Source organism: Tachysurus vachellii, chromosome 15 (genome assembly GCF_030014155.1).
Source record: "Tachysurus vachellii isolate PV-2020 chromosome 15, HZAU_Pvac_v1, whole genome shotgun sequence".
Taxonomy (NCBI): Eukaryota; Metazoa; Chordata; class Actinopteri; order Siluriformes; family Bagridae; genus Tachysurus; species Tachysurus vachellii.
This window is the reverse complement of record NC_083474.1, coordinates 15,269,912-15,295,723: the sequence shown is the minus strand read 5'-3', so window position 1 is coordinate 15,295,723 and position 25,812 is coordinate 15,269,912. Positions and strand designations below refer to the sequence as shown.

Here is a 25,812-nt window from a genome sequence, read left to right as displayed (position 1 = left end):
AGAAACCCAAACAAACATAAACAAATGCTCCAGACTATAATACATATTTCCAAACAGTTTTCTAAGCCACATAAGACTCTTGTCCTGAAGCCTCGATTTAAACCAGGTCCGTGAGTTTTTCTTTTCTTTTTTTTTTTTTTTTTAAAAAGAAAATAAATAAGTGCACCTTTAAACATGCAACGTAACTTTTTAATTACTCAAAACAAAGATAATATATATATATATATATATATATATATATATATATATATATATATATATATATGTGTGTGTGTGTGTGTGTGTGTGTGTGTGTGTGTGTGTGTGTGTATACATCAATAGTTTATTGAAGATTGTCTTGACCAAGCAATAGGTAACTAATTAACTTAGAGATATTGGGACAATTGGGTTATTATTACAACAGAGAGCATGAAAAAGCTGTTCAGATGATAGGCAAGTGGATGTAAACAGGTATAAAGGCAAACGGTGGCCATACAAATTACTACAAACTATTTCTATCAAATTGAGAAAGAGAGACGTACTTGTTTAAATCATTTACATTTCATCATATTTGTAACTTATGTTGACGTAAAAACATCTGTGGAACACACTAGATCATCTGGCTGCAAAGTACATTTCTTTGTCCTCTTATTCATGTGCCAATATTATGCAATTTTTGCACTCAACCGCATCCAAAATGAAGCAGAATCACTTGACAGCTCTTTCATGAGGAATTTTACGTTCCATTTTTAAGGTGTCCGGACTGTCACTGGTTTCTCTGTGTGGATTCATTTACTGATTTCATCTCACATACTTCCACATTCATGACATTAATGAAAGAAAAATGAAGTCAAGTCTGTTACTGTGTAATCAGGACATCGCTACATTTCCTTCCGTGATAAATAAACACTTTAAAAGTGAGAAAGCGGAATGTTGAGCGTGTGTTTGACTACATGTGTATGCGTGTGTGTTTAAGGACTGCCAGCACATGAAAGCCTGGAAAACTCTCGATGCCACACTTGTGGTGAGTCGTATAAATAACATTGATCAAACAGCCTTGATGTGTTAGTTTCCTGCTAAATGGGCTGTATCCTGCCTATCCACCATGTTTACCTAAAGACTGATGGACCTTCTCTCTGATTACTACAGCTGAAAAGACTTCGGCGTCCAAATGCAGCAGTAATATTCCAACAGCTCAGCATCACTCTGATACACAATTCTGGATTGCAAAAGCTTACAACGAGGAAAGAAAAGCAACCAGATTCTTTAATAAAGAATGATGGAAAGTAGGCAGAGTTTCAATGAGATTTCCCTTACTTTTACTGTAGTCCTGATAAAGAACTCCCCAAACCTGTAAGTACTCACTCTGTACCATAGTTGAATTAAAAGCAAAACAATGCCCTCCTCGCTATCATAAAAGCCTGTGTGACAAAAGCCAAAATGATTGACTTTGACATCATGGAGAGGGATTGCAGTCATTTGAGGTTGAGCGAGAGAAAATGCCTGAGTGTGTACTTTGTTTTATGGCCTGTGCTTTCCTCTCCAAGGGGCCTGCATTTATTTTTGTGTCTCAATCACAGGGCATAAATCACGGCTGTCTCTCGCTGTTTTGCCCTCAGCCGTTCTCTTTCTCCGTCTGTCGTCTTTGCTCCATCTCACACTATTATCACCATTCCCTCTTTTTTTTTCATTTTCTCTCTGTGCATTATCATACGACGTGAAGAGTACGTCCTCCCCAGCCGACGAGGGTCCTGTTTTCTGTCCTGCGGAAGAATTAGCCCCTCAGACGTTACCACATCCCAGGCTGCGGTGCATACTTTGAAAGCCTATGTTTCCCCACTTCACCCGGGCCTCAGGCCTCGCGGCCTTCCATTCTTAGCCTCTAATTAGATTACCCAGATTCTCCGTTTTGCGTTGGGCTCCGCTCTGGGCAAGCCCTACCTTCTCAGAGCTGTAATATGGAACCTTAAAGAGAGGAAATGACCTAAATGGTGGTCAGATAGGAGTCTGTTACACCCAATGGCGTGCTGACACAACCACTTCTATGAAGTCGCCAATCCTCACCAGGATTTATGGCTCACGGTGGTTGGTAATGGTACAGTCAGGCAGAGCTTTTACGGCCAGGTCAAGGCCAGAACGGCCAGTTAGGATGCTCGGTTGCTGAAAGGTGAGGATGATACAGCAGAACGTACTGCTGCTCCAAATGTACTACTACATTAACGCAATCTAAGAAATAGTGCTAGAGCCCAGATAGACATTTTCCAATAATAAAAGGAAACAAGGTCCTGACAAGCAACAGAATCATCCTACAGAGTCGAACACATGATGTATCACCTGTCCAGATTCGTACCCAGTGTACTATTATAGTACATAGTTCATAGTTTTTTCATTATTTTCATTATTTTCTTAATAACTGTAGCCTTCCGCTCAGCTTGAACTAGTCCCTTTCATCAGTAAAGCTTTGCTGTCCACAGAACTGTTAAGGCGTTTTTTTGTTTTTGACACCATTCTGTGTTACTATTAAGTGAAACTACTGACCTGTATCTGCATGATTTCATGCATTGTGCTGCTGCCACATGATTGGCTGATCGGTTAAGTTAAAAATTAAACTGAGGACTTCAGACTTAGTATGAACTATTTATTATACAGAAATGCAAATGTTTTTATATGTGTAGGATAAAATGAATTTTAAATAATAAATGAAGGTAATGTAATAAGTGGTGGCATTAATTTAATATATTTTCAGCTTTTTATTATTAGAATTTTGCCTATGAAGTTTCTGCATATATTCTCTAAGGAACTGTAAAGATTATACGTTATGTATATTATATTATTGCTTCGACTAGAAAGTGATAACAGGAACCAATGTGTCTCTTGTACATTTCACATTATTAAGTGACTGTTGACTATAAATGTCTATAGATGAATAAATGTCTACTATGATGTGTCATTCTTTAATAAATAAAAACCTGTAATCGTTGGCACATTGCTGTGATATAAGATGAAAGGTGATGAAAACACTTCAGCCTGTACAGTTGAAGGTGCTAACATCAAATCCTTCCAAAATGAAACATCATAAAAATGATCATACACACAGGCCACAAAACTCAGAGGCTGCGAGTTATGGAAAATATGGTATTTAGATACAGTTTCTAATACTTATTTGTTTCTCATCATGCCTAAAATACATTTATACACTGCATCTAAAATGTCTCATATCACTCTCACATGTTCATGAGCTGAAGACATAAAGTGGGCCAAGAAACAGCCTAGAAGCCAGTAATCGATTACTTACAGACACACTAAAATGAAGCAATGTATGTGGAAAGGAGACATCATTCCTGCATGGTTCACCCAATATAGATGTACGTATCCTCAAATTAAAGTCGACAATCTGCACTTTAACCTAGTCATTTTCAAATCCAGTGTGTTGAAATACCGGCCAAAACAACAAAAGTGGGTAAGTGCATGTTTGTGCGTGCATATGTGTGTGTGTGTGCATGTGTAGTAGAGAATACGGCGTACGGTGAGTGATGTCTCTGCAGATTCTGCTCGGAGGAAGTGGTGAGTGTGAGTGATTCTCAGTCATAAATCATTCCAGCAGGATAGTGGGAGGCTGCCAACCATGGAGAAATGGTCATGTTCTGCACAGAGACTATCTCTCATACACACGGCCTCTCGTTCCACACGTGCTCCGCTCCACATTTTTATATTTCAGACAAAGAGAGTGTCACAAAAAGCTTAGATTTATGAAAAAACACATGTGTCAGGAGAAAGAATGGAAGTCTGTATTCACACTCCTATATTTTACAGGGTATGTTAGACGGTATCTAGCAGTTATTAAATATGTATGTAGATGATAATGACTCATCATTTCTTGTAAATGCTTTCGATGCTGGATCTTAAAGTTTCCCGTGTTCCAAAGTAATAGTTACTTTACTATTAATAATTACTAGCTGGTAAAATGGAGCAAATAACAGTTGCAATTTAATGGTAGGAATAAAAATGCTAAGAAATAACATTCATAAGTATTACCAAATATTTTAACCCTTTTTACCAGAGATTTTCAATCGGTATAAAGAAATGAATTTCTTTTTAAAGCCGCGAGTCATATAAAAAATGATTCAGGACTGTTGGCTTTCAGTGTGTTTTTTCCTCTGTTGGATAACCTTACACAGAATCTGAGTGGTTGAAGATAAGATTTTTGATGCTTAGTAATAAGCAATTGGGGCATCTCACAGAGCAGAAATGGGAAAGAAAATTTGAGTTGTTTTTTGTAACTTTTGTTTGAATATATTGAAAACCCTTAATGTCTACTTTCATATGAGCTACATATTAACCACCAATATGGAGTTATATATGACCAAGACATCCGGTGCTTAACATGAAAACAACAAAACAGGCAGACATTTTTTTTTATTGGACACTGGTAAAAAGAGTTAATAAATACATGACAAGACATGTAGATGATGGTCTAATAATGCTTGTTTCACTGTATCATTTGTATCACCCCACTGTTTTTATCCCAAAAAGGAATCACTGTTCACACACTCAATCACACCTAGGGTTGGTTAATGTAGCATATCCATCTAGGCGTGTTTTTTCAGGCATGGAAGAAAACATCAGAACCAGGAGGAAACCTGTGTTCTTCACAAACAGAGAAAGAACATGCCAAACTCCACACAGACAGTAACCTAAGCTCAGGTTGAACCCAGCACCATGGTGAGGCCTCACCTAAAACATAAGGCTTAATGATGCTTTCATGTATTTTCATAGCTCAGTATTTTATTTATTACTTTTAGTTTAGATGCAAAATATGTCAGTGTTTTGTGGAAAACACAATCGAATTTAAAGTGCTAAAGGCAAAACACATGAGTCCACAGGGAGCAAAAACCTCAGCTGAACTTCCTTTATTCCACACCATGCATTTTACATGGACCAGCTCTAACATCAGAAAATGACCGAAGCGCCTCTCATGAATAAATATCACGAGCAGCTCAGCGTCTGTTTCAGAGCTGTTCTCAATTAGCAGCTATCACACCGAATTTCTCAAAAAATCCCCACACAGCTGGGGAATGTGAGAACATGGGAATCAGATTGCCTTAACAGGATTTTGACACATTTTTACTCAGCAGGTGACTGCAATAATACTATGGGTGATTTCCTAAAATATAAAGTTTATATATATATATATATATATATATATATATATATATATATATATATATATATATATATATATATATATATATATGTGTGTGTGTGTGTGTGTTTATATAGCTAATGATAGATAGATAGATAGATAGATAGATAGATAGATAGATAGATAGATAGATAGATAGATAGATAGATAGATAGATGTGTGTGCTCCATTAATGGAAGCCATCTTTAGTCAGTTGTTTAAATATTGGCAGTGTCATTGAATTGTTATTAATGCAAAGCCTTGGTGTTGAATTATAATGAAATATTTCCTTGTTAAGCATTAATACCAAATTGGCAAAAACCATGTGCCTTCAGCAGCTCATGAAGTGGAGCATCTTAGACCTGGTTCATCAATCTCCGTCAAGATGTGTGACTTCACACTGAGACTCGTTCTCTTCTTTCGTCAAGTCCTGCTGATTCCCAGGACCATGGCAAGAAAACCGCACTTCACACATGCATGTCACATGGAAATGTGGAACAAATTAAACTAGTGCACACACAACAACTGACCAATCTGACATCTGAGTCAGTGAGGCAGTACAGGCTGACCAAGAACATAAGAACATTTTTGGCATTAACATTGAGCACTGAAGATTCTGTTTTCCCCAAGCTAACGTTGGTTAGGGCCTCTGATATAAAACAGAAGGCATTTAAGTAACTTCTGAGACCACGCTATAGCCATTAAAGTGCTCTCAATACACCACAAGGAAGCATGGTCTGGGTCCTAAAGCCTGTCTTCATCTAGGCCATTTCTGTTCTCATGGCTATTTCCCCTGAGTAGTCTGAAGAATAAGAGGTGGGGAAGGATAAGAGCTCCTGGCATCATGCCATTCATAATTACCTCACACTCTGGCTTGGCCAACGGGAAACCCAAAGCCTTAATCAATTAGCAATCAGCGGTTGGCTCAGAAGGAGTGTGAGTCCCTGCATGGCCCCAATGTGCAGACACAAGTTTAGGGGCTAGTCCAGAACCCTGCTGTCATCAGAACGGTCTACAGTTAAAAAAAACAGCCAACTGTCTGAAGTATCACAGGCTCATGAGGCAAAACACCATTTCTGACACTAATATTTTAACTGGAAATAAAAGCAAAGATCTTAAAGCTAACAATGAATAGAAAGTAATGAAGGTGATTCTAATGAGTGTCAGATCACTGTCCTAAAATAGAGTTTAAAACCAAACTCTAGCTATAAAAATATATATGCAAAATCCTGTTTGGAACATTTAGTGTTTCTTGATGAGAAGTGAACGCCCTGTAAACCCAGGTTTGTTCCAAACATATACATTTGATATGTTGCTTCAACAGTTATAGAAAACATTATAGGATTATTTACAATTATATTCATTTAGCACTAAATGAATTCACAGCAATATAAAGGCTGTTCATTCGTCTTTCTATTAAGCAAAGACAATTGTGATATAGTGGGAAAATGTATAATAATAACAGATAATATTATAATGTGAATATATCCCACATGGTTTATGCCTGCAGCTGTCATTATAATAGCTCTTCTAATCAGAATCTGATTTAATAACAGGAACTGTTTAAATCGGATATGCACACTAGGTGACTAAATACTGTATGTGTCAGCTGTCAAAAAGATTTCCAATTAAAGAGGCACTTGTCTGTCTGGATGGGATTGAAATAATCAAACTTGTAGAGAATTTTTATACAAAAAAATAAATAAAAATAATTTGTAATCTGACTCCGTCCAGGGTGTATCCTGCCTTGATGCCCAATGACGCCTGAGATAGGCACAGGCACCCCGTGACCTGAGGTAATTCAGATAAGCGGTAGAAAATGAGTGAGTGAATGAATGAATGAATGAATGAATGAATTTGTAATCTGGTCTGTAATTGTCAGTGTTTAAGGAAATAGTAAAAAAAATGGTTATGGTCAATAGAGACAGAAATTAAATTATGGAGTGGCACCAGCTTTTTGTCCACTTGGTCAGGACAGAAGAGAAGTGAATGGGTTTGTGATCAGTGGAGGCTACTGCAATACTTTGCCTTATATAATTACCTTTAGGTACAAAGGTTTTTGTAAAGAAATGACTATACTGCTCCTAGTGGTGATAATATTGTGTAACAGTAGAGAAAGAATAATTCATGCTTTCCCACAAGAGGTCAGTATTTCATTAACTTCTGGTCCTCTCAAACCTGAAGACCACAGAGTATGTAAAGATAAAAGTTCTTTGCAGAAGTACAGCTTCTGTAGAGACCTTATTACTGACTGCTTAAGAAAATGTTAAGTTTGTCTTACCCTGAAGATAGTGAGGTTTTTCTGTCATTTCCTTCTGACTTCTTGGGAATTGCTGTAAAATTTTTCATTGTTCTTGTCAGTTCCTGCTGAAATGCTGAAATTTCCACAGAAATCCACTAAAGTGATTTCCTATCAGCTCACACGATCCTGAGGTGTGTAGTAACATGCTCCATTTATTATCTTACATGTGCTTAAGTATATCTAAACCTATTGTACTTGTAATTGTATGAGTAGTTTTATTATGAGTAGTAATACACCATGTGGATAAATCCTAAACTTTGTTATATACACTATTTAAAAAAAAAAAGTCACATTAATAACACTCGAGGGTTCTTAGGCTGTCCTCTTGAGGCAAATCCTTAAAGGCTCTGCGTAGATCCCTGCAACAATGAGGTTTCTTTAGCAGAAAGTATATTTTAGCAACCCTTAACTAAACAAAGACACCCTTAAAAGAGCCCTTCATCTAATAGCATGTGTAGACATCCGATCACATTGTGATGCAATGGTTTGTGATCTATTTGCATCATCATCATCATCATCATCATCATCATCATCCCTGCTTCTTTTTCTCATAAAATGTACATTTGTTTATGTGAAATAAGTAATGCAGGGAAAGTAAATATCATCTCTTTCTCAAAGTTTTCTTTCCTTTCCAGCAGTCTTTATTTCTGCTTTTCTATTCAAGTAGTTACAGTAAAAGAAAAGTACACTATAGTAACAGTACTTTTAACTGAGTAAGGATTTTATCATTTTTATGATTTGGCCATTCTTTATGTTTTTATACAATGCAGTTTTAATTTAATATAGTTCTGGCCTCAATATTTTAAGCTGTAAAAAGAATAGAAATTATCTGCTGCAACAAGCTAATCCGTGTCTATGAAGCTAAATGGCAGACCTGTACCTGGGTGCCTGTATGATCCTGTAGCTGCTATCAGGGAAACAGAACTTAAATGTGACTGTTAAAAGTTGATTTTAAACAAGAAACCTTAACCAAATGACATCTGCACTGATGTGACGCCATCGATAAATTTCTTTGCTATTCATGGCCCGCTTATTAAACTAGCCTGATTCAGACTGACATTGCACCTGGTGATGTTTTTGACTTGCGTGACCACAAAAGCTACGGGCAACCTCACGCTTTGTCATCCGTCTCATTTTTCCGTCACTGTTGTTGGGTTGTCTAGGTTGCCTGGGGAAACATCATCAGTAATCATAATGCAGTCTTACACACCCACACACTTCTGTTGAATTCAGGCGGAAAATACAAGTTTTTGTCACAAATATTTCACGAGAATGTGAAAGTGCAATTTAGCAATGAAACGTGTCAAAAAAAGGACAAATGGTACTTAAAACAGATGTATTTTTTATTAACCAGCCTCCACATTATAGTTTTATAATGTCTTGATAGTACATTAGATGTAGTCCATGGATGAGTTGCAGAGGCCTTTTTTTTTAACGGTACCAAATGTATGTTTAGCTGGAGGATTTTTTTTTTATTTTTTTTTTATTTTTTTTTTACAAAACATACAACCTTTGAGAAAAAAAGGGGGGGGGGGGTGAAATATCTTCTGGGTTACTGAGGTTGAGGTGGGGCTGTGAGTGTATAGGTGTAGGCATATCACTCGTTTATTGTTTAGCTATAATAACATGCATGTAACTGGAAAAAAGCCAAAAAGAAAATTACAATTGTATTATGTGTTTGTGTGCGTGTGTTTGTGTGTGTGTGTGTGAGAGAGACCACGGAGCCTCAGGCTTGTAGCATCTGTCCAGTAAGTACTGGGTTTCTGTCTCTGATAAGAGATTCTGTGATCTCTGTGAGTCTTTCTACAGACCTCTCCCAGAGCTCAGGGACCTGAAGGAACAGACAAAGACACACACACACACACACACACATTACAAAAGGTTACACAGGTGTCATAACTAACAGCCCTTTAGCAAAGGATAAATGGGGTGTAAACAGAGAGCACAAACCACTTTTCGTAGTTCCGTTCAGGACAAGAAAGTCACGAATATAAAAGACACAAAAAACCAGCAACAAAACACAAAGAAATGCAGAGATAACCACAGAGTCTTGCACAAAGCCTGAATGAGTCAATAGACCCACCCCATCACTGTAAGAAAGCAGTTAAAATGATGGGGAATGTGCTTTATTACATAATCTGGGCAGGTTCTTTACTGTAACACACATGTTTAATATTTAGCTTAACCAGTGGCCTTCATGGAGAAAATGTCTGACACGATAGCTCCTTGGAATCTTAACAATTTACAGCCTGTGATATTAGGCAGAAAACACATCAAAGCCACCAAAAGAGCTTTTATTTGTTAAGTCAGTCAAGCTCTTGAAATTGTTTATCTTCCTTGGATAGTCTCTTGGTGTCTTTTGGCGTAGTCTATAGTATTTCATGTGACATCTAGGGTTTTAATGAGTGCTGCTCCTTTCTCGTTTCGTGCTCTGCACCACCTGCTAATTGCCGTGCGACAAATAACATCAATCCAGCTCCTAACTTGTCACCTGAATTGCTTTTTTGTGTGGAAACGAAATCAAAATGAAAATCCAGAAATGAAATGGAAATTCCATTTGGATAAAATCTTGGGTTTTCCACGTAATATACTTTCTCTGTTCTGTCGAACTCAAAGGGAATGCGTACTTTCAAGTCAGTTTCACTCAGGAATAAACTGTGTCATCCTGCTGTAGTTTATTTTTAATGAATTCCAATCGTGTGACGTCTCATGTGGCTCATGCTGGAAATCCCACTTCTGACACTAATGTTTTGATTTCAAAGAAGGTCGAATGCATTGAGTCCATACTGCACGTAGTAACTCTAATGCTTGATTTTAACAAATAGCTACTTTTCTATAATGATTTATGCACTTAATGCATAGCATATAGTTTGCCAAGCTTATTATTATCTGCTAGGGTAGGGGTGTAATACCTTATCCATATATCAGAGGTGGGTTTATAATATATTTATTCCACTGAAAGCTCTAATGTGCTTCCCAGTCTCATGTACTGGTTGGCCGATGGAAACTGCTTTAAGACTACACTGGAACCCGGCTTTCCCTAAATGTGTGTTTATACTATTAATTACTATTAACCAAGCTTGGTGTGATTTCATATTTTAGCAAATCAAATAATTCAAATTCTCATTTGAAGCCTAGGCAGCACTAATAGTTAGACAGTTAGTGTCTGTTAGGTGTTTGTGTACTCTCTGTTTAAATAGGACGTTAATAACACATTACTTTGATTCCCTCTACTTTTCATTGTGTTTTAATTTATAGACCTCCTGGCCCTGCGCGTGTGTTTTTAGATGAGTTTGCTGAGTTTTTATCTAATATTATTAAATTGGAGTCTGTGTTAATAGTCGGTGATTTTAACATTCACATAGATGACACTTCCTGTAACACGGCATTAGAACTATTATCTTTGACCGAGTCTTTTAACTTCATACAGCATGTCTCTGGTTCCACACACACACAAAGGGCCATACATTGGACTTGGTTTTTAGTTTGGGCCTGTGTGTGGATCAAATATCTATTAATGATATTCAAGTGAGTGATCACAGTTGTATTTTCTTTGATCTGTCTTTTTATTTGGAGTCTAATCCATCTAAGGTGTGCCCTCAACGACTTATTATAAATCAAGTTGCTGTTGATAAGTTTTGTTTTTTATTTGATCCTAGTTCTTTTAATGAGTGTACTGATGCTGAGTCATTAGTTCAGTCATTTAATAATCATTGTGTGTCCGTTTTAAATAACGTGGCACCGCTTAAACGCAGTCTTATTTCCCCACAAAAACATTGTCTTTGGCTGAATGAAAGCATCTTTAGTCTCAGGAGAAATTGTCGTAAACTGGAGCGTTTATGGAAAACCTCTAATTTTGAAGTGCACAGGTTACATTTTAAGGAGCTGATCATAGCTCTCAATGTTATGATTAAACAGGCCAGATCTGATTATTTCACAAATCTTATTGTTGCAAATAAGAAAAATCCTAAAGTCCTGTTTGACACAATTAAAAATATTGTTTCGCCCCCAGCTCCTCAAGTATCAGTTTATTCATCAGCTGACTGTAACATATTTTTGCATTTCTTTGTCAGTAAAGTGCAGGACATTAGGGACAGTATTTCTCCTTCCTCGCACACCTATAATAGAGGTTCTCCTCTCCACTCTTGGGACCGTTTTTCTCCTGTCAGTCTACAGGACATTAAGGTTTTATTAAAAAAGATGAAACCTTCTTCTAGCCCCGTTGACATTGTCCCAACGACTCTACTGTTAAATGCTACTGATACGCTTGCTCCCTGTCTGGTAAATATGATAAACTTGTCTCTTTCTACTGGCACGGTTCCCTCCTTTTTTAAACAAGCTGTAGTGAACCCCACTCTAAAAAAGTCAAACCTGGATCCTTCTGACCCTATAAACTACTGGCTCATATCTAAACTGCCGTTCATCTCCAAAATTTTAGAAAAAGTGGTAGCTAATCAACTTTCCACTTATCTGCATTACCATCAAATCTTGGACAAGTTTCAATCAGGTTTCCGCAAAGTGCATTCAACTGAGACAGCTCTTCTTAAAGTGTCAAGTGACATTTTGATGGCAGCAGATGCGGGCCAGTACACAGTGTTGGTTTTACTGGATCTAACCTCAGCGTTTGATACAGTTGACCATAAAATTTTGCTAAAGTGTTTGAAAAATGTTATTGGTTTATCTGGGTCTGTACTCCAGTGGTTTTCTTCTTATCTTACTGATAGAACTTTTTCGGTTGTGATAAATCAGATCATGTCTGACACTGTGCCTCTATCATGTGGAGTACCACAGGGATCAGTTTTAGGTCCTTTGCTGTTTTTACTGTATATGACACCTCTTGCTCAGAAAATTCAGTGTTTTAAGCATGTGTCCTAACACCTATATGCTGATGATATTCAGTTATATTGTTCTTTCAGGGAGTCTGAGTTTCACTTGCTGTCTAGCTTGTTGGAGTGTCTGTCTTGTATTAAGGAATGGTTGGGCAGTAACTACCTTCAACTAAATCCGAAAAAGACAGAAACTTTGATCATTGCCCCTGATAAGAAAATTCCACAGATCAGGCAACATCTTGGTTCTTTGGGCTCTTCTGTTCAGTCAAGCCTCAGGAACCTCGGTGTTGTATTTGATCAATCCATGTCTTTAGATCAACATTTAGGACAGATGGTTAAAAGCTGTTTTTATCACTTACGGAATGTTTCTAAAATGAGGAAAATGTTGTCTAATGTAGATTTAGAGATGATTATACATGCTTTTATCTCTTCGCGTTTGGATTATTGTAACTCACTCTTTACTTGTCTTAACAAACGTGCTTTAAATCGTCTTCAGATTGTTCAGAATTCAGCAGCGAGGCTTTTAACTGGAACCAGCAGAAGATCCCACATCACACCGGTTTTATACTCTCTTCACTGGTTACCAATCAAATATAGAATTGATTTTAAAATTTTGGTCCTCACTTATAGAGCCCTTCATGGGAATGCTCCTGAGTACATTTCTGACCTGTTGACCCCTTATGGCTCTTCGAGAGCATTGAGGTCATCAGGTCAAAATCTGCTTGTGGTCCCTAAAACCCATTTTAAAACTCGGGGGGGATCTTTCTTTTCAGTCTGCGGCCCCCAGACTGTGGAACACGTTGCCCCTGTCTCTGCGTGTGGCTGATTCTGCTGATTCTTTTAAAAAGCAAATGAAGACACTCTTATTTAGACAAGCTTTTAGCTGACTGGGCTTTTATGGTTTCATCCCTGTTGTAGTGTGTTTTATTATTTTAGAGTTGAAGTTTTTCTGTCTCTAATAATTTTTCTTTTTTACTTTGCAAGAATGTTTTATTGTCCATTTAAGTTTTATTGTTATATTTTGTAAAGCACTTTGTGATTTTATCTGAGAAAGGTGCTACAGTATATAAATAAACTTTACTTACTTACTTACTTGCTCTAGCTAGCTAGCTCTGACTTTCTTCTTTAACTAGTAGTTTAGCTGCTTTTTGTCACAAGATTTACACTTCTAATCTTAACTTATGGTGAGAAACTGAAAATTAAAGAAGAAAGGAAGACCATGAATCAGGAGTCTGAGAGCAAAAAATGTTCTTTTAGCTGTTCTGGTACAGTAAATCTGATTGGCTTCGATTTTGTGGAGAGTCTCCAATGCAAATCCCTGTGAATTACTGTAAAGCGGATCAGTTAGAACGAGCACGTTAACCTCCAGTCATCTCTGTAGATAATGTAATAATGTAATGTAATAAAGCAGAGCGAGCTGCTCGGTTATTTAAATGCATTATTACAGCCTTAAATAATTGTAGGCTCTGACTCGCATGCAGTAGTTATTCATTTCTAAGAAATAGTTTAAAGTTGCACATGTTCGAAACCTTGGCAAAAAGGCCCAAGTTCAGTTCAATTCATTACATTTATTTATGTAAAAATTTGTATTCCTGCTTTTGTAAAAGTGTAAAGTAAAATTGCAATTTTCTGTGGTGTGATTTATTCTAGTAAATTCTCATGTGTGTAGTGCAGCAGGAGGTGCATACGATTCAGAATGAGTTCCAGCATTGAGCTGCATCATATCACATAACAACTGTTTATTTTCCCAAAATCAATAGTGAGTAGTTTTGGGGTTTTTTTATGGTTGTTAAACCTTAATAAGAATAAGAAAACATTGCAGACCACCAGCTGACTTGCCTGTCAGTAATAAAAACTGATTACTCTGATGTGTAATGTCTGCATCCTGGACTGGGCTGCTGATTCCCTGATAGATCGAAGCCATGCTGAATGATTTCATGACCAAGATTGCTTGATTAAACAAAGAAAAACTTGCAGCCACACCGTCCCTCTACAAATAAGACAGGACACCATGCTATAGGGCAACTAGCCATACTTTGACCGTGACTGAACAATTTCAGAACCACACAGTTATGGGTTTTGATCTCCACTGTCTCAAAAACCAACAATGGGAACTAAATGAGTAGCAAATGCACCTACAGCAGATTCTCTCCATGATCTAAAATCCATGCCTCATGACACAGAATTTCCACAAGAGGGTCCTTTTGTGAACTTGCCGATGATTCACTACTTGCTTATTGATTAAAGTATTGCTTTCTCTAAGCACATCAAATGAAGAGCTGAAATCATAAATCTAATCCCAGCATTTCTCGTGCCATGCAACACTGTTTAAATTTTTACTTTTGGCACCAATTTAAAAAAATGTCCAAAAGGTTTCCTGTTTTTTCCTTACATAACACTCACTATATTTTTACATAATTATTTTTAAAAAGTATTGGCTAAGAAGCCACGACATCTGTGTGCAGTCAACAGGAATACTCAATACACTGTAAGCCATCGTACCTCAAACCTCTTTACACAGTCTCTATATCTGACAGCTCTAACTGTTTGAAATTTTCAACTTAAGACATTTCCATACATCAAATATGTATGGAGGAAAATCTGAGTTGCAGAACTTTTTTTGGTAGGGCATTGCAAATTTCTGTCATATCTGCGTAGTGCAAAGTTTTCCGCTCACCAGCAAATGTTTTACAGTACTGTCTATAATGTTGCAAAAATTAACCGCAGCTAAACACAAAACTGTTCATGTGGCTGGTTTTGTTATTGGGACGACATCAATACTGGCGAAATGAAAATGAAAAAAAAAAGAAAATAAGTTAAGTCATGAAAGCCAGCATAAGATCACCAAGGAGGATCAAAGATTCAACGCCTGCATAAGATCCTATATTGAATGGTTTCCACTGAGGAATATTGATGGTGGAATATGAATCATATATCATGAGAAAGGTCAGAGTAAGTAAGAATTTCCTGGTTCTGATTCAGAGTTGGCTTTTTGAATGACTTTACCTTATTGCCTTCGTTTTCCAGTGAATTTGTTCAATAGTAGCCAATTTATTAATTAAATGTAAACAGTTTGGCCTTTTAAATAGTTTGGCCTTTAAAAGTGCCCAGTTCTTTAAACAGGATTATTGTAATTCTGCTCTAAACTAACCAAGCTATCATGGTCAAGTAAACAGTAAAAATATAAAAAAGCTATTGAGAACAAGCCAGAAGATCTTAAATTAAAGTATTCCTGTCCTGCCAATATTTTATGTTTATCCACTGCCGAGTTAAAGGTGTACAATTCTCAGTGATCAAATATTCTCATGTTATTCTCTGGTTAATAACAGAAATGAGATTTCTACTCTGGTTCTCTCATAAAGCCTTACTACTTTATAAAAGAAAAATCGAAGCCCACAGGAGTCAGAGAAACGTGCTAGCGGTGAAAAACACTCCAATCTGAAATGACCCAGCACTGAGAATTCTGTGCTCCATAAATCAGTCAGAGTTGGAAAAGAATTGATGTGTGAAGCACCCAATACTCTCACGCTTCACTACGTTTCCACTGTGAACTGACAGCAGTCCAGGGGAAGCGGCAGAAACCCGACTAATGAGCTCGACTCTGTCTATTGTTATGGCTCGCACTTAAAGAAAAGAGGGAATGCAATATGCACATCTTAATTCCTCTTAAAAGTCTCCATCTAGCAGACGTAATAACTTGTCACTTGTAATGAGAGAACTTTCCACTGATGCCTGGTGTCTTTTCCAGCTTTTTCTAAAATGGATAAAACATTCGCTGGTGCTTCATGCAGCTCCAAGTTGGGGCACATGTCCTCTTATAGTGCAGGTTGATTCATCTGGGAATTTAGACTCAAAACTTTAGTAAAGTGAACAGTACAAAATCCTGCAGGAATTGAGATCAAAGCTAATGTACTGGTCAATATTTTTATCGGTCTTAAACATGGCTGGGAAACTGGATGATAAATTAAACTGTTGAAACAATGTAAAGTAAATTGTGCACTTGAGAGAAAAATGCATTTGAAAAAATAATTGATTTTCATCTTTGATTTCAAATGGTTTTGTTCTTGCTCAGCACTTGAAATGACTCAATTTTTGCTGCTGGTGTAATAAAATAAACGAGCCCGGAAGCTGCTTTACCAAAATGCAGAAACCTGCTGTTAATAAAGATGATAAATTTGATACATTGGACCACCAGGGATTCTGGGAGTTGGGGCTTGTAAACAAAACATGTGTCTCCATGTGAGATCTGCTGAAGATAACTATGAATAATTTTAGAGATTTCCAAGAGATGGAAGGGCATCTTGAGGTCCTACTTAATGGAATGGACATGCCTTGCTTTCGGAGGTAATCCTGCATAGTGCAAGGTTGTGAGGCAGATGAGATTCAGCTGGAGATGCTGAAGGCACCGGTTAAGGATGGGGTTGTTTGGTTAAGACACTTATTGCAGGGAGATCTGTGGCAGTCGTTTCTTGGACTAGAAAAATATCATGGTGGTCACTAGTTTTAAAAATGAGATCCAAAGGATTTCCTCAATCATAGGGGAATCACACATTTAGAGCTGAATAGCACAGCTTTGGGAGGAGTTAGGGTAGTATGCTAATCAGGTATATTTGTTATGGTTGTTAAGGTTATGGTTCTCTTCCTGAAAATAGTGAGAGATTCAGTTAAGGTGAAAAGTGCAACCTTTCCCCAGACGCAGGACTCTATAATATCTTGGGGTCTTAGTTAGAGGTGATAGAAAAACGTTATGAGATAGACTGACCATTGGCTTGGGTCAGTGGCAGCAGTGTCACAGCTGCTGTACCAGTCTGTAGTGGTTGATCTTCAAAAGCTCACTTTGCACACAAAGCTCTGTGTTTACCAGTCAATATCCATTTCCATCCTCATCTTCAACTATGGTCATGAGCTATGGGTAGGGACCAAAAGAATCAAGTGACAAATACAGGTGACAGGAAAGTGATTTCTCCCCACGACTGTTGGGTCTAATGTCTGAGACAATTGTGAGTTTGTGTCAGGACTCCCAGTTTGTGTCAGGAGCCCGGACTTTGGCAACGTGCATCTGTTTATGTTTTGTGTCACGTGTCTGCCCCACCCTTGTCTCTTTCTGCCCGCCTCTGCACACCTGTTCCTTATGTGTTGATTGTCATGTGTATTTAACCGTGCGGCGTTGCCTATGGCAGCGCGGAATCCTCTGTTGTTCTGTTGTCTTCTGTTGTCGTGTTCTAGTCGTGTCTGCTGTTGTCTTGTCCTGTTCTGTGTTTTTTATTTAATAAACCCTGTTTATTTTAGCTATCCTGCATTTGGGTCTGTTTTATCCCCACCTCCCTGACAGTTTGACAATTAATGAGAGCCTCAGACTAGAGCCACGGCTCCTCCACATTGAGAAGATCTGGTTGACGTGGTTTGGGTACCTTATAAGGATAGCCCCTGATCAGTAGAGCTATGTAAGGCATGATGCCTTGGCTAAAAAGACCCCTGAATAGACCTAGAACACACAATGGAGAGAGCTCCTAGTTGACTTAGGAATGTCTGTGGATATCCCCAGAAGAAGCTAGACTCAGCTGGGAACAGAGTCTGGACTAAATTTCTCAGCCTGTTGGTAACACAACCCCTTACCATGAAAAGCCGAAGAAAAAGGTATGAATGAACTATAATTTGATGCATGCAAATTTTGGGTGTCTTGTTCATCTACTTACTATTACTGTTAAGTTTGTGAAAAGTAGCAATTGTGAAAAGGCTGGTCAGTGGATTGATTTTAGAAGTTTTGTATTTTAAGATTGACATTAGGAGAAAGTTAAATCCATCCAGTCAACAAGAGAAAAAAAAGACAAGTCTAAGTTACAGTTCCTAGTGATCTTGGACATTTCTCATGTTTAACAGAAAAGCAGATAGAATAGAAGTTTAATAGAAGTTCAGTTGAAAAATCACTGGCATTGTTTCAAGCAATAACCAAAATGCAGTGGCACTCATTGGGCTGGTTTTGTTCAAGAAAGGAAAATGTGCTGAAGAAAAGTGAATGGTCCTTATGCCAGCCAGACCACACAGTGAGAAGCCATTGCCTAACTGTCCTTGGAAATTCCAGAGCTGCAATCAACCTTTCCATCAGCAGCAAGCGGCCCACCGCTGCCTTACAGCAGCAAAAGCTTTGAAGATGGATCTTCAGCAATTAGGATCTCAACACCTACTATTAGCACCACTCCCTGGCCAGATTCATTGCTTCTGCAAGGTCTTACACCTCCTAACATCACCTTTAGTGGAAAAACAAGGGAAGATGTATAACAATTTGGATGTGAGAAAAAGAGACTATTTAGTAAGCTGAGCACTAGCTCTCTGATTCAAATGACTAAATCGCTCATGACTGGATTACGAGTGTGTTTGAGAAATGTTTCCAAGCTACCACAAGAGGGCACCACCTCAAAGAAAGCATGAAAAACAATGAATTGCAGAGAAATTGTTATCATTTAGATTGGTATTAAATCCTTTATGCATGTTGAAATAGTTTTTCTGCTTTGGAATCTGTATGGTCAAGGACTTTTTGAGAATGATCATATGATGATTCACGATTTCCAGACTAACGTCTTGAGAAAGTTTCCAACATCGCAAAATAAATTCTGAACTTCACTGAAGTCAGATAAATATTGGTGAACTGGAGCTCATGAAAAATGTGGATGTTGTTCCATTTCAGAAGAAACTAAAATTACAAATTCTTCCATTTACCATAACCTTAATGGTTGTGATTGAAGTTACATAATACATAGTATGATACAAATTGCATTAAGAAGTACTAATTAAGTTGTACAGATTATTTAAACTATAAAAAGTTGTGAAAGAAAACTGAGAACAGATGAAATCTAATATAATTATTTCTTTGCAAAACATCATCATAAAGCAATATACTACTTCATACTTCTAAACTATATCATGAGAACGAAAGCCTGACAATAGACTTAAAAGCAGTCCTGTCTCTGCCTAAGCAGTATTGCGTTTCTTGCTCTGACAGTGCGTTTCTTTTAGGGTATTATGATATCTCTGGGTACAGACTGACCCCCCCTTTCCATCTCCAGCCTCCATTCAGTGGGCAGTAGCTAGAGGGGAAGACCATGACAGAAATCTCCAGCTCATATACCATCAGCTCTAGAGATTTGATATGGGCCTAAATACTAGTGCTGTCCTTGGTGAAGTGTCCTCTCATGTAAAGATGGCCATTTTCATTATGGATGAGCTCAAATCAGGTGGCAGCAGGGTCACGCAGGGTTGGAGCTCATATTTGATGCGTTGGTGAATAGAAAATGACAACGAATCTTAAATCAAGTTGTTTTTTTTCGAACGTGGTTTTGATTGATTCCAGCCGCTAGGGACTCGCTATATTTTTTGTCATAAAACTGAAACTAGAGCCTTTTGCCATGGAACAAAAAAGCAGTGTTGTCATAGTGGTTATGATTAATTTGACTTCATAAATTATCAGCAAGTTTTTTTTTACAGAACGTTCCAAGTTCGAATCTAGCCTCAGGTCACTGCTTAGGGAACAGAAAGATTAAATAACTTGTCTCTCTATACACTTTACTCACTTCAATTTGCACATATTTAATTTCCTCCCTACAAAACATCTTTTTTCTGTAGAAAGGAAAATGTGTGGACCTACGCCAAATCTTATGAGGACCCTGTCATGCCTAATCCTACTCACCTCATAGAGAGCGATCCTGTTTTGTTTGACTTCACATTTCTCCTTTTGAGTGCTTCTCCTCAATCTCGCCAGCATTTCTATTCAAACTCTGCATTTCATGGTGTTGATTTAAGAGCAGCTCAGATAAACTATGGTTCAACAAGGAAAAAAAAAAAAGAAGAAGTGATAAAGCAAGTTTCCGCTTTGAGTTTGAAAGGAACGTGGTTATCTATAGAGTTTTCCCTGTCTAACTAAACATGATTTCACAAAGCTCTGTCTGTCCTGTCTGGGTCTATATCCTCTTCTTTCTTCTCAAGAGCACCTTAAACATAATCGGACACACACATAGCACTGGAGCAAAGAAAATACAGGAAGCTTTAGTTGCATTACGAGTGAATGCATTTCTATTTGAACAAGTGAGTGATTACTGTGTTTGTACGTGGCTTGGCGACAGACACACCTGCAAACAATAATGACTACAATGCTCTCTTACATTCGCAGGTCTGAAGGAACGGAGGAAATATGTGTTATGACATCCCCAAGCCCACATAGAAACACAAAACTTCCGCAGCTCGGAATCTCAATGGACCACTGGCTATAAATATCACATTAGGAGTCAACAGGGTCACGTATATCATTTCCTTTTCAAGAAGTGCCGAAAGACTGTCTTGTATGGTGTTGCATGTAACGACAAAACAGGAGCACCCACTCCTCAGAAAAGTGTACAGTTCATGTTTTTACACGGATGTCAAAACAAGCCTACATCACAGACTAAACAACTGCCTTTAACAGACAAGCAGAGGTCGGAGTGTAAGAAAGAGGAAGTCCGCTGGGAATTTCTCTCTGTAAAGTGTGAGAGTTATAATAGTGTAGACGTGAGGCACATAATCGATATAATATCTAATACAGGGTGAGCTAAGTTAAGGACTAATTATGTTGAAATCCTGTTGAGTAATCTGCAGTGAAATTAAAAGTACAGTAACATATAAGAATTCAATAAAAACAGCAGTTTAATTCCACCTTTGGCAAATTAACTGACACTGGAGACTCCTTCCAAAAAAAGGCTGAATAAACAGCTCACGGAAAACTTCACCATATTAACAACTACTGTACACAGATGGTTTTAAATCCACCCATTATATAAGTCTCTGTGTAAGTTGTAACTATAAATTTACTTTCTATTAAGTCTGTTAAGTACATGTTTAAAAAAGAATGCCATTCTTTAATAAAAAATAGCAACATGAATAATAAGGGGGAATAAAACACTTTGGGCTGGTAAAGCTGCTTAATGATGGATTAAAGAAACCTACTTGCTCCTTACTGACGGTTTGTCAGTGGTGTGTCAGTGTCGAGGGAAAACAAAAGCCTTTCAGACGATCCAAAAGCACGTCCCGCATTAAATGCTTAAACTCTTAATTCATTACTGTCCGAGCAGTGGACACGCAAAGCTTCAGCCCGGGTGGTCCCCACAAATTTAAACCAAGTGTTCCCTGAGCATAGGCTTATGATCCAAACACATCACAATCAGTTCTTTTACCGATTTACTGTTTACAAACCAATTCGGAGGACCTGGTAAGGACCTGTCTTCCATAATAACATACTGTTTGTTTGTCAGAATAATGTCTCATGTTGAGTCTCAGCACAAGTATTCGTGAAAGTTGCTTGATGAGCACCGATGGTTTTTTGTGTAATCTGTCAAATCAAAGCTGGGTAAACAGCAGCTCAGTGAGTAACATTTTTCCCCGCAGACTCACATTTGCACATGCCAGTGCACATCTGGAGCTCTGCATGCATAAAAAAGATCACGCGCTACATGCAGAACGAGTTGCCATGGATTTCTTTGACCTCCTGTGGATTTTTTTCTTTAACACCAGGTTAACACATCAGGGAACGGGAGGCCGATTCGGAGACTGTCAGCATGGATAGATCAGCCTCAAACAAGGAAAACAAGGAGGTTTATCTAGCTTTTCCAACTGATGGAAAACAAATGTGCAACAAGTAGGCAAGAATACAGAAGTAGGAATCTTTTGCGAATAGAGAATGGCCATTGGAGCATAAACAAAGGACTACAGAAATTCCATAGTTAGAGGCAATGCTTCCACTGAAGCTAGAAACAGAGCATCCCAAATTAGTATGATGTATCCTTTTGTTTGTTTTTAAATGAGTTTACTTAGTGCACAGTTTGTTTGCTGTGCTTCTTATGAGAAAATACAGATCCTTATTTAAATAAAAAAGTGAAAGTGACGTGACATACAGCTAAGTATGGTGACCCATACTCAGAATTTGTTCTCTGCGTTTAACCCATCCAAAGTGCACACACACAGCAGTGAACACACACAAGGGGGGTGGGGTCGGTGCCTTGCTCAAGGGCACCTCAGTCGTGGCCGCCCCGAGACTCGAACTCACAACCTTAGGGCTAGGAGTCAGACTCTCTAACCATTAGGCCATGACTTCCCACAAAAAAAAAAAAAGCTCACTTATGGCTTGCCAATATATAGACTAACCTTTCTATTAATGTTACTGTTACAAAGAAACTCGTTGGACAAATGAGTCAATATAAATTGGATATGCAAAAATCTTTATCTTTTAAAGAAAAAACATATAACTGTTCTGTAAGGTCACTATAAGCCACAAGCACAGCTTCCAGATTTGTGCTTGTCAGGATTGAGTATGTTCTTTCCTAAAGTTAAGCCATTAAGGTCACTCTGAAATCTCCCCTAGATGTTACATTTGGTAGAGATCTGGTCACAGTGAAGGGCATAGCATTTGCATCACTTTCATCAAAACACATTCAAACTCATACAGTTCAGAGTCAACAATCAAACATAAGGGATAATGGTCAGGTTTTGATGTTGGCTCCTAAACACAAAAGAGCAAGAGCTTCAGGTCTGCCATCGTAAATTTCATATTATTGAGGAATCCAATGCAGAAGTAGTGGAGACAACAAATAGTGCAGTCAAAGGTCAATAATGCAATGTAGATATATATACACGACTCAGCTCGACTAGTTAACGATCTACGAGGGGACGAGTTCACTAGTCATGACTGAGTTATTAGCCTGAAAGTTAAAGCCTTGGAACCTTATCAAGTTGATCCACCTTATCAAGGTGGATCATTCAGGATGGATTATTCCTTTAATTTCTCACCTTTGTATGTAAATATTTCAAAACTGACACAGATATCTATGTACCGTATGTTGTTATGTAGTAAATACTTGGAGCCTGGTGCTTACTCCTTGGGCAGATATTACACACTGCGTCTATTCAGGACGTCTTACAGATGTAAATATGTAAACAGTAAATACAGTACAGAATGTGTAAGCAACCCCGTGAGAATACGCTGGAAAATACAAAATGCCTCACATTCCTGCGAAAAGACCCCACTTTCTAAGTGTCCAGTTTCACAATTTGTTATTTGCTGGTGGCTCAGAAACGCTAAGAGAATGGCTCTTAAGAGTTTCCCCCCTTATTCACTCTTTCTTTTTTTTAAAAGGAGTGGTGGATAATCTCCTCTCAGGTTTAGGATTCCTTCGTTGTGCTCTTTGAGGAGAAGGAAGCAGAGGAGAGTAAACACCAGGGCTCTCACTCAGGGGATTAGTGTGCCCATATATCATCATGACAACCCTTTTCAGCAACTGATGGGTCACCAGGACCCTCAGCTATAAGGATCTGGTGACATTTCCTGTCACCACTGGAATCATTGATCAGGTCAAAACTCATCGTACTGGCTGATCAGGTGGTGTGAATGTTGCCAGTTCCATTTCCTATGGCCTTCGTGAACAACTTTGGCTCGTGGGCTGTAGATTTGAATAATTTTAAATACTTTCATACAAACTTAAATACAATACTTTCATTTCATAAATGACAAATAAAAAAGGGTACATATAAGGTATGAATTGCTAAAAATATGCAGGAATTGAACTTATAACAGAAGTTGCTAAGCAGCCGAGCCACAGGGTTTGTGCAGACTTTCTTGTAAAATTCAAGGACCTTTATGGTAGATAATCAAGCCATATCCCAATATATCTTAGATAAATATTTAAGCTTACTAGACACCCCATAAATGTGAGAGTTTAAAAAAAAGCAACTAACATACCTTATTTTATTTCAATTCTCAGAAGTAATATAACACATTTGTAAGCTATTTGCCACAACCTATAAATGTCATGATGTATTCCAGTGTGCTTCTGGAAAGTTTTTTCAGTCCTTGCTCTGGACTATAATGGCCTGTAATTTGCTTATTTCTTTTCTCTTTTGGGGGTCGGTTTAAGTTAGTGTAATTTTAGCGAGCAGGTAACTGTTTGATGTTTATACAAGACACCTGATGACATGCTTTGTATCCAGTGCTAAGACAATATAGTCAAATGTTAAATGCATGACATTAAAGTCAACTTATATGATCCGTAATGTGCTAGTGCAAGCACACAAAACACACTCAGAAAAGCTAATGATGGAAGAATATAAAAAGACTGAAGTTTTTTGTTCCTCACTAAATGTCACTGAAATCAATGGTACAGAGCAATGATCTGTTCGGGAAAATTCGAAACATTTCAAAATAATTCGTTGTTGCAGATTTTAAAGCGTCTCTTTGCCCCTTGTTCAGAACGCTGTGTCGATGAAGCCCTTGAATAATGAAATGCTTCAGCATCTAGAAGATACAGCAGATATAGAGCTCTACCTAGGACCAAATTAGACATGGTTTATTTATAAGAAACTGAGACACAAAAAATAAGCATTCAAGTAAACAAAGTGCAACAAGGTTTTAATAAGACTCTTAAAAAAAAGAGTTTAGTAATTCTTATGCGATACATGTACATGGAAACCAACAGGGCATCTTGTGGACTTGAAAGCTTCCTGCATAAACATTTGGCTTGGTGGAAAAACACTGCGGATTGTCTTTTAACAGTTCTCATGAAAAATTTTGCTTCCTGTTATATTCTCCATCCTTCTCATGATCACTTCAGAGCATAGTTTATAAGACGCAGACACCAGTTCGCAAATAAAAGTGGCACCAAAAATGCAAACAGGATAAAGAGGCACTAAACTATGATCGAGAAGCATCTGGGAGGAATCACATTTATTATTACTGGGCCTACACGAGATTTACACTCTGCCACTTCTGCATGCGATGATGTATGCACGATGTGTTCCATCAAGCCGAGCACATTATATCTGTCCACTCCCTTTTCCAAAATGAGACTGCAGCTGGAAAGGGGAAACTGGGAAACAGCGATAGTGCTCCATAGGACATGAACTCTCGGCTGAGGAATGCTCACATATCTAAGGACAACGCAGGCCTCCAAATGACAAATGCAGGGTGGAGCTTGTTTTAATTACATTGCACCTTGACGTCACATGCAGCGAGCGCTCCGTCTTCCACAGTCTTACATCCTGGCAAGCTCGGCCTCCGTCTAAAGACACCTAACTAATCATGAACAGCTCCCAAATGCTCGAGCCAAGGTGATGTGATATGGACTTTCCCACACATACTGTAACAGCGTGGTCTCTTCATGTCCAACAAACATCCTGATTATATTTCAACTCGTGTTTTGGCTGATTTCATATGTAGGGAATATAACATGATGAAGAATGCTTACAGAGTTATAGTCCCCATCCCAAACCTAATTATTGTCTGATTATTTTCAAAACACCCCTAAGGTCTCTAATACCACAGCAATGTCAATGATTACAGGTGTATTTTATACATAAAAGAAAAATCATATGGATGGAAAGTCTACAGTTAGTTCTTGTTATCACTTCTGTCATAGCAACTATAAATAGTAGTTCTCTCACCAGCCTCTCTTTTTTCTCTGTCCTGAAATTATAATGAATAAAATGCCCTTCGTCACATTAATGGA

The 25,812-nt window shown here is 38.0% G+C and overlaps 1 protein-coding gene across 2 annotated transcripts in view; it reads right to left on the bottom strand.

Annotated features, from left to right (window-relative positions):
* Positions 1-8,785: 8,785 nt before the first annotated feature.
* The window catches only part of crppa (CDP-L-ribitol pyrophosphorylase A), a 30,970-nt gene continuing 13,943 nt past the window's right edge, over positions 8,786-25,812 (bottom strand). For both annotated transcript variants that reach the window (XM_060888399.1, XM_060888400.1), the window contains one exon: positions 8,786-9,294. In XM_060888399.1, the coding sequence (XP_060744382.1) occupies positions 9,190-9,294 (105 nt within the window). In that variant the 3' untranslated portion in view covers positions 8,786-9,189. The remainder of the gene's footprint in view (positions 9,295-25,812) is intronic.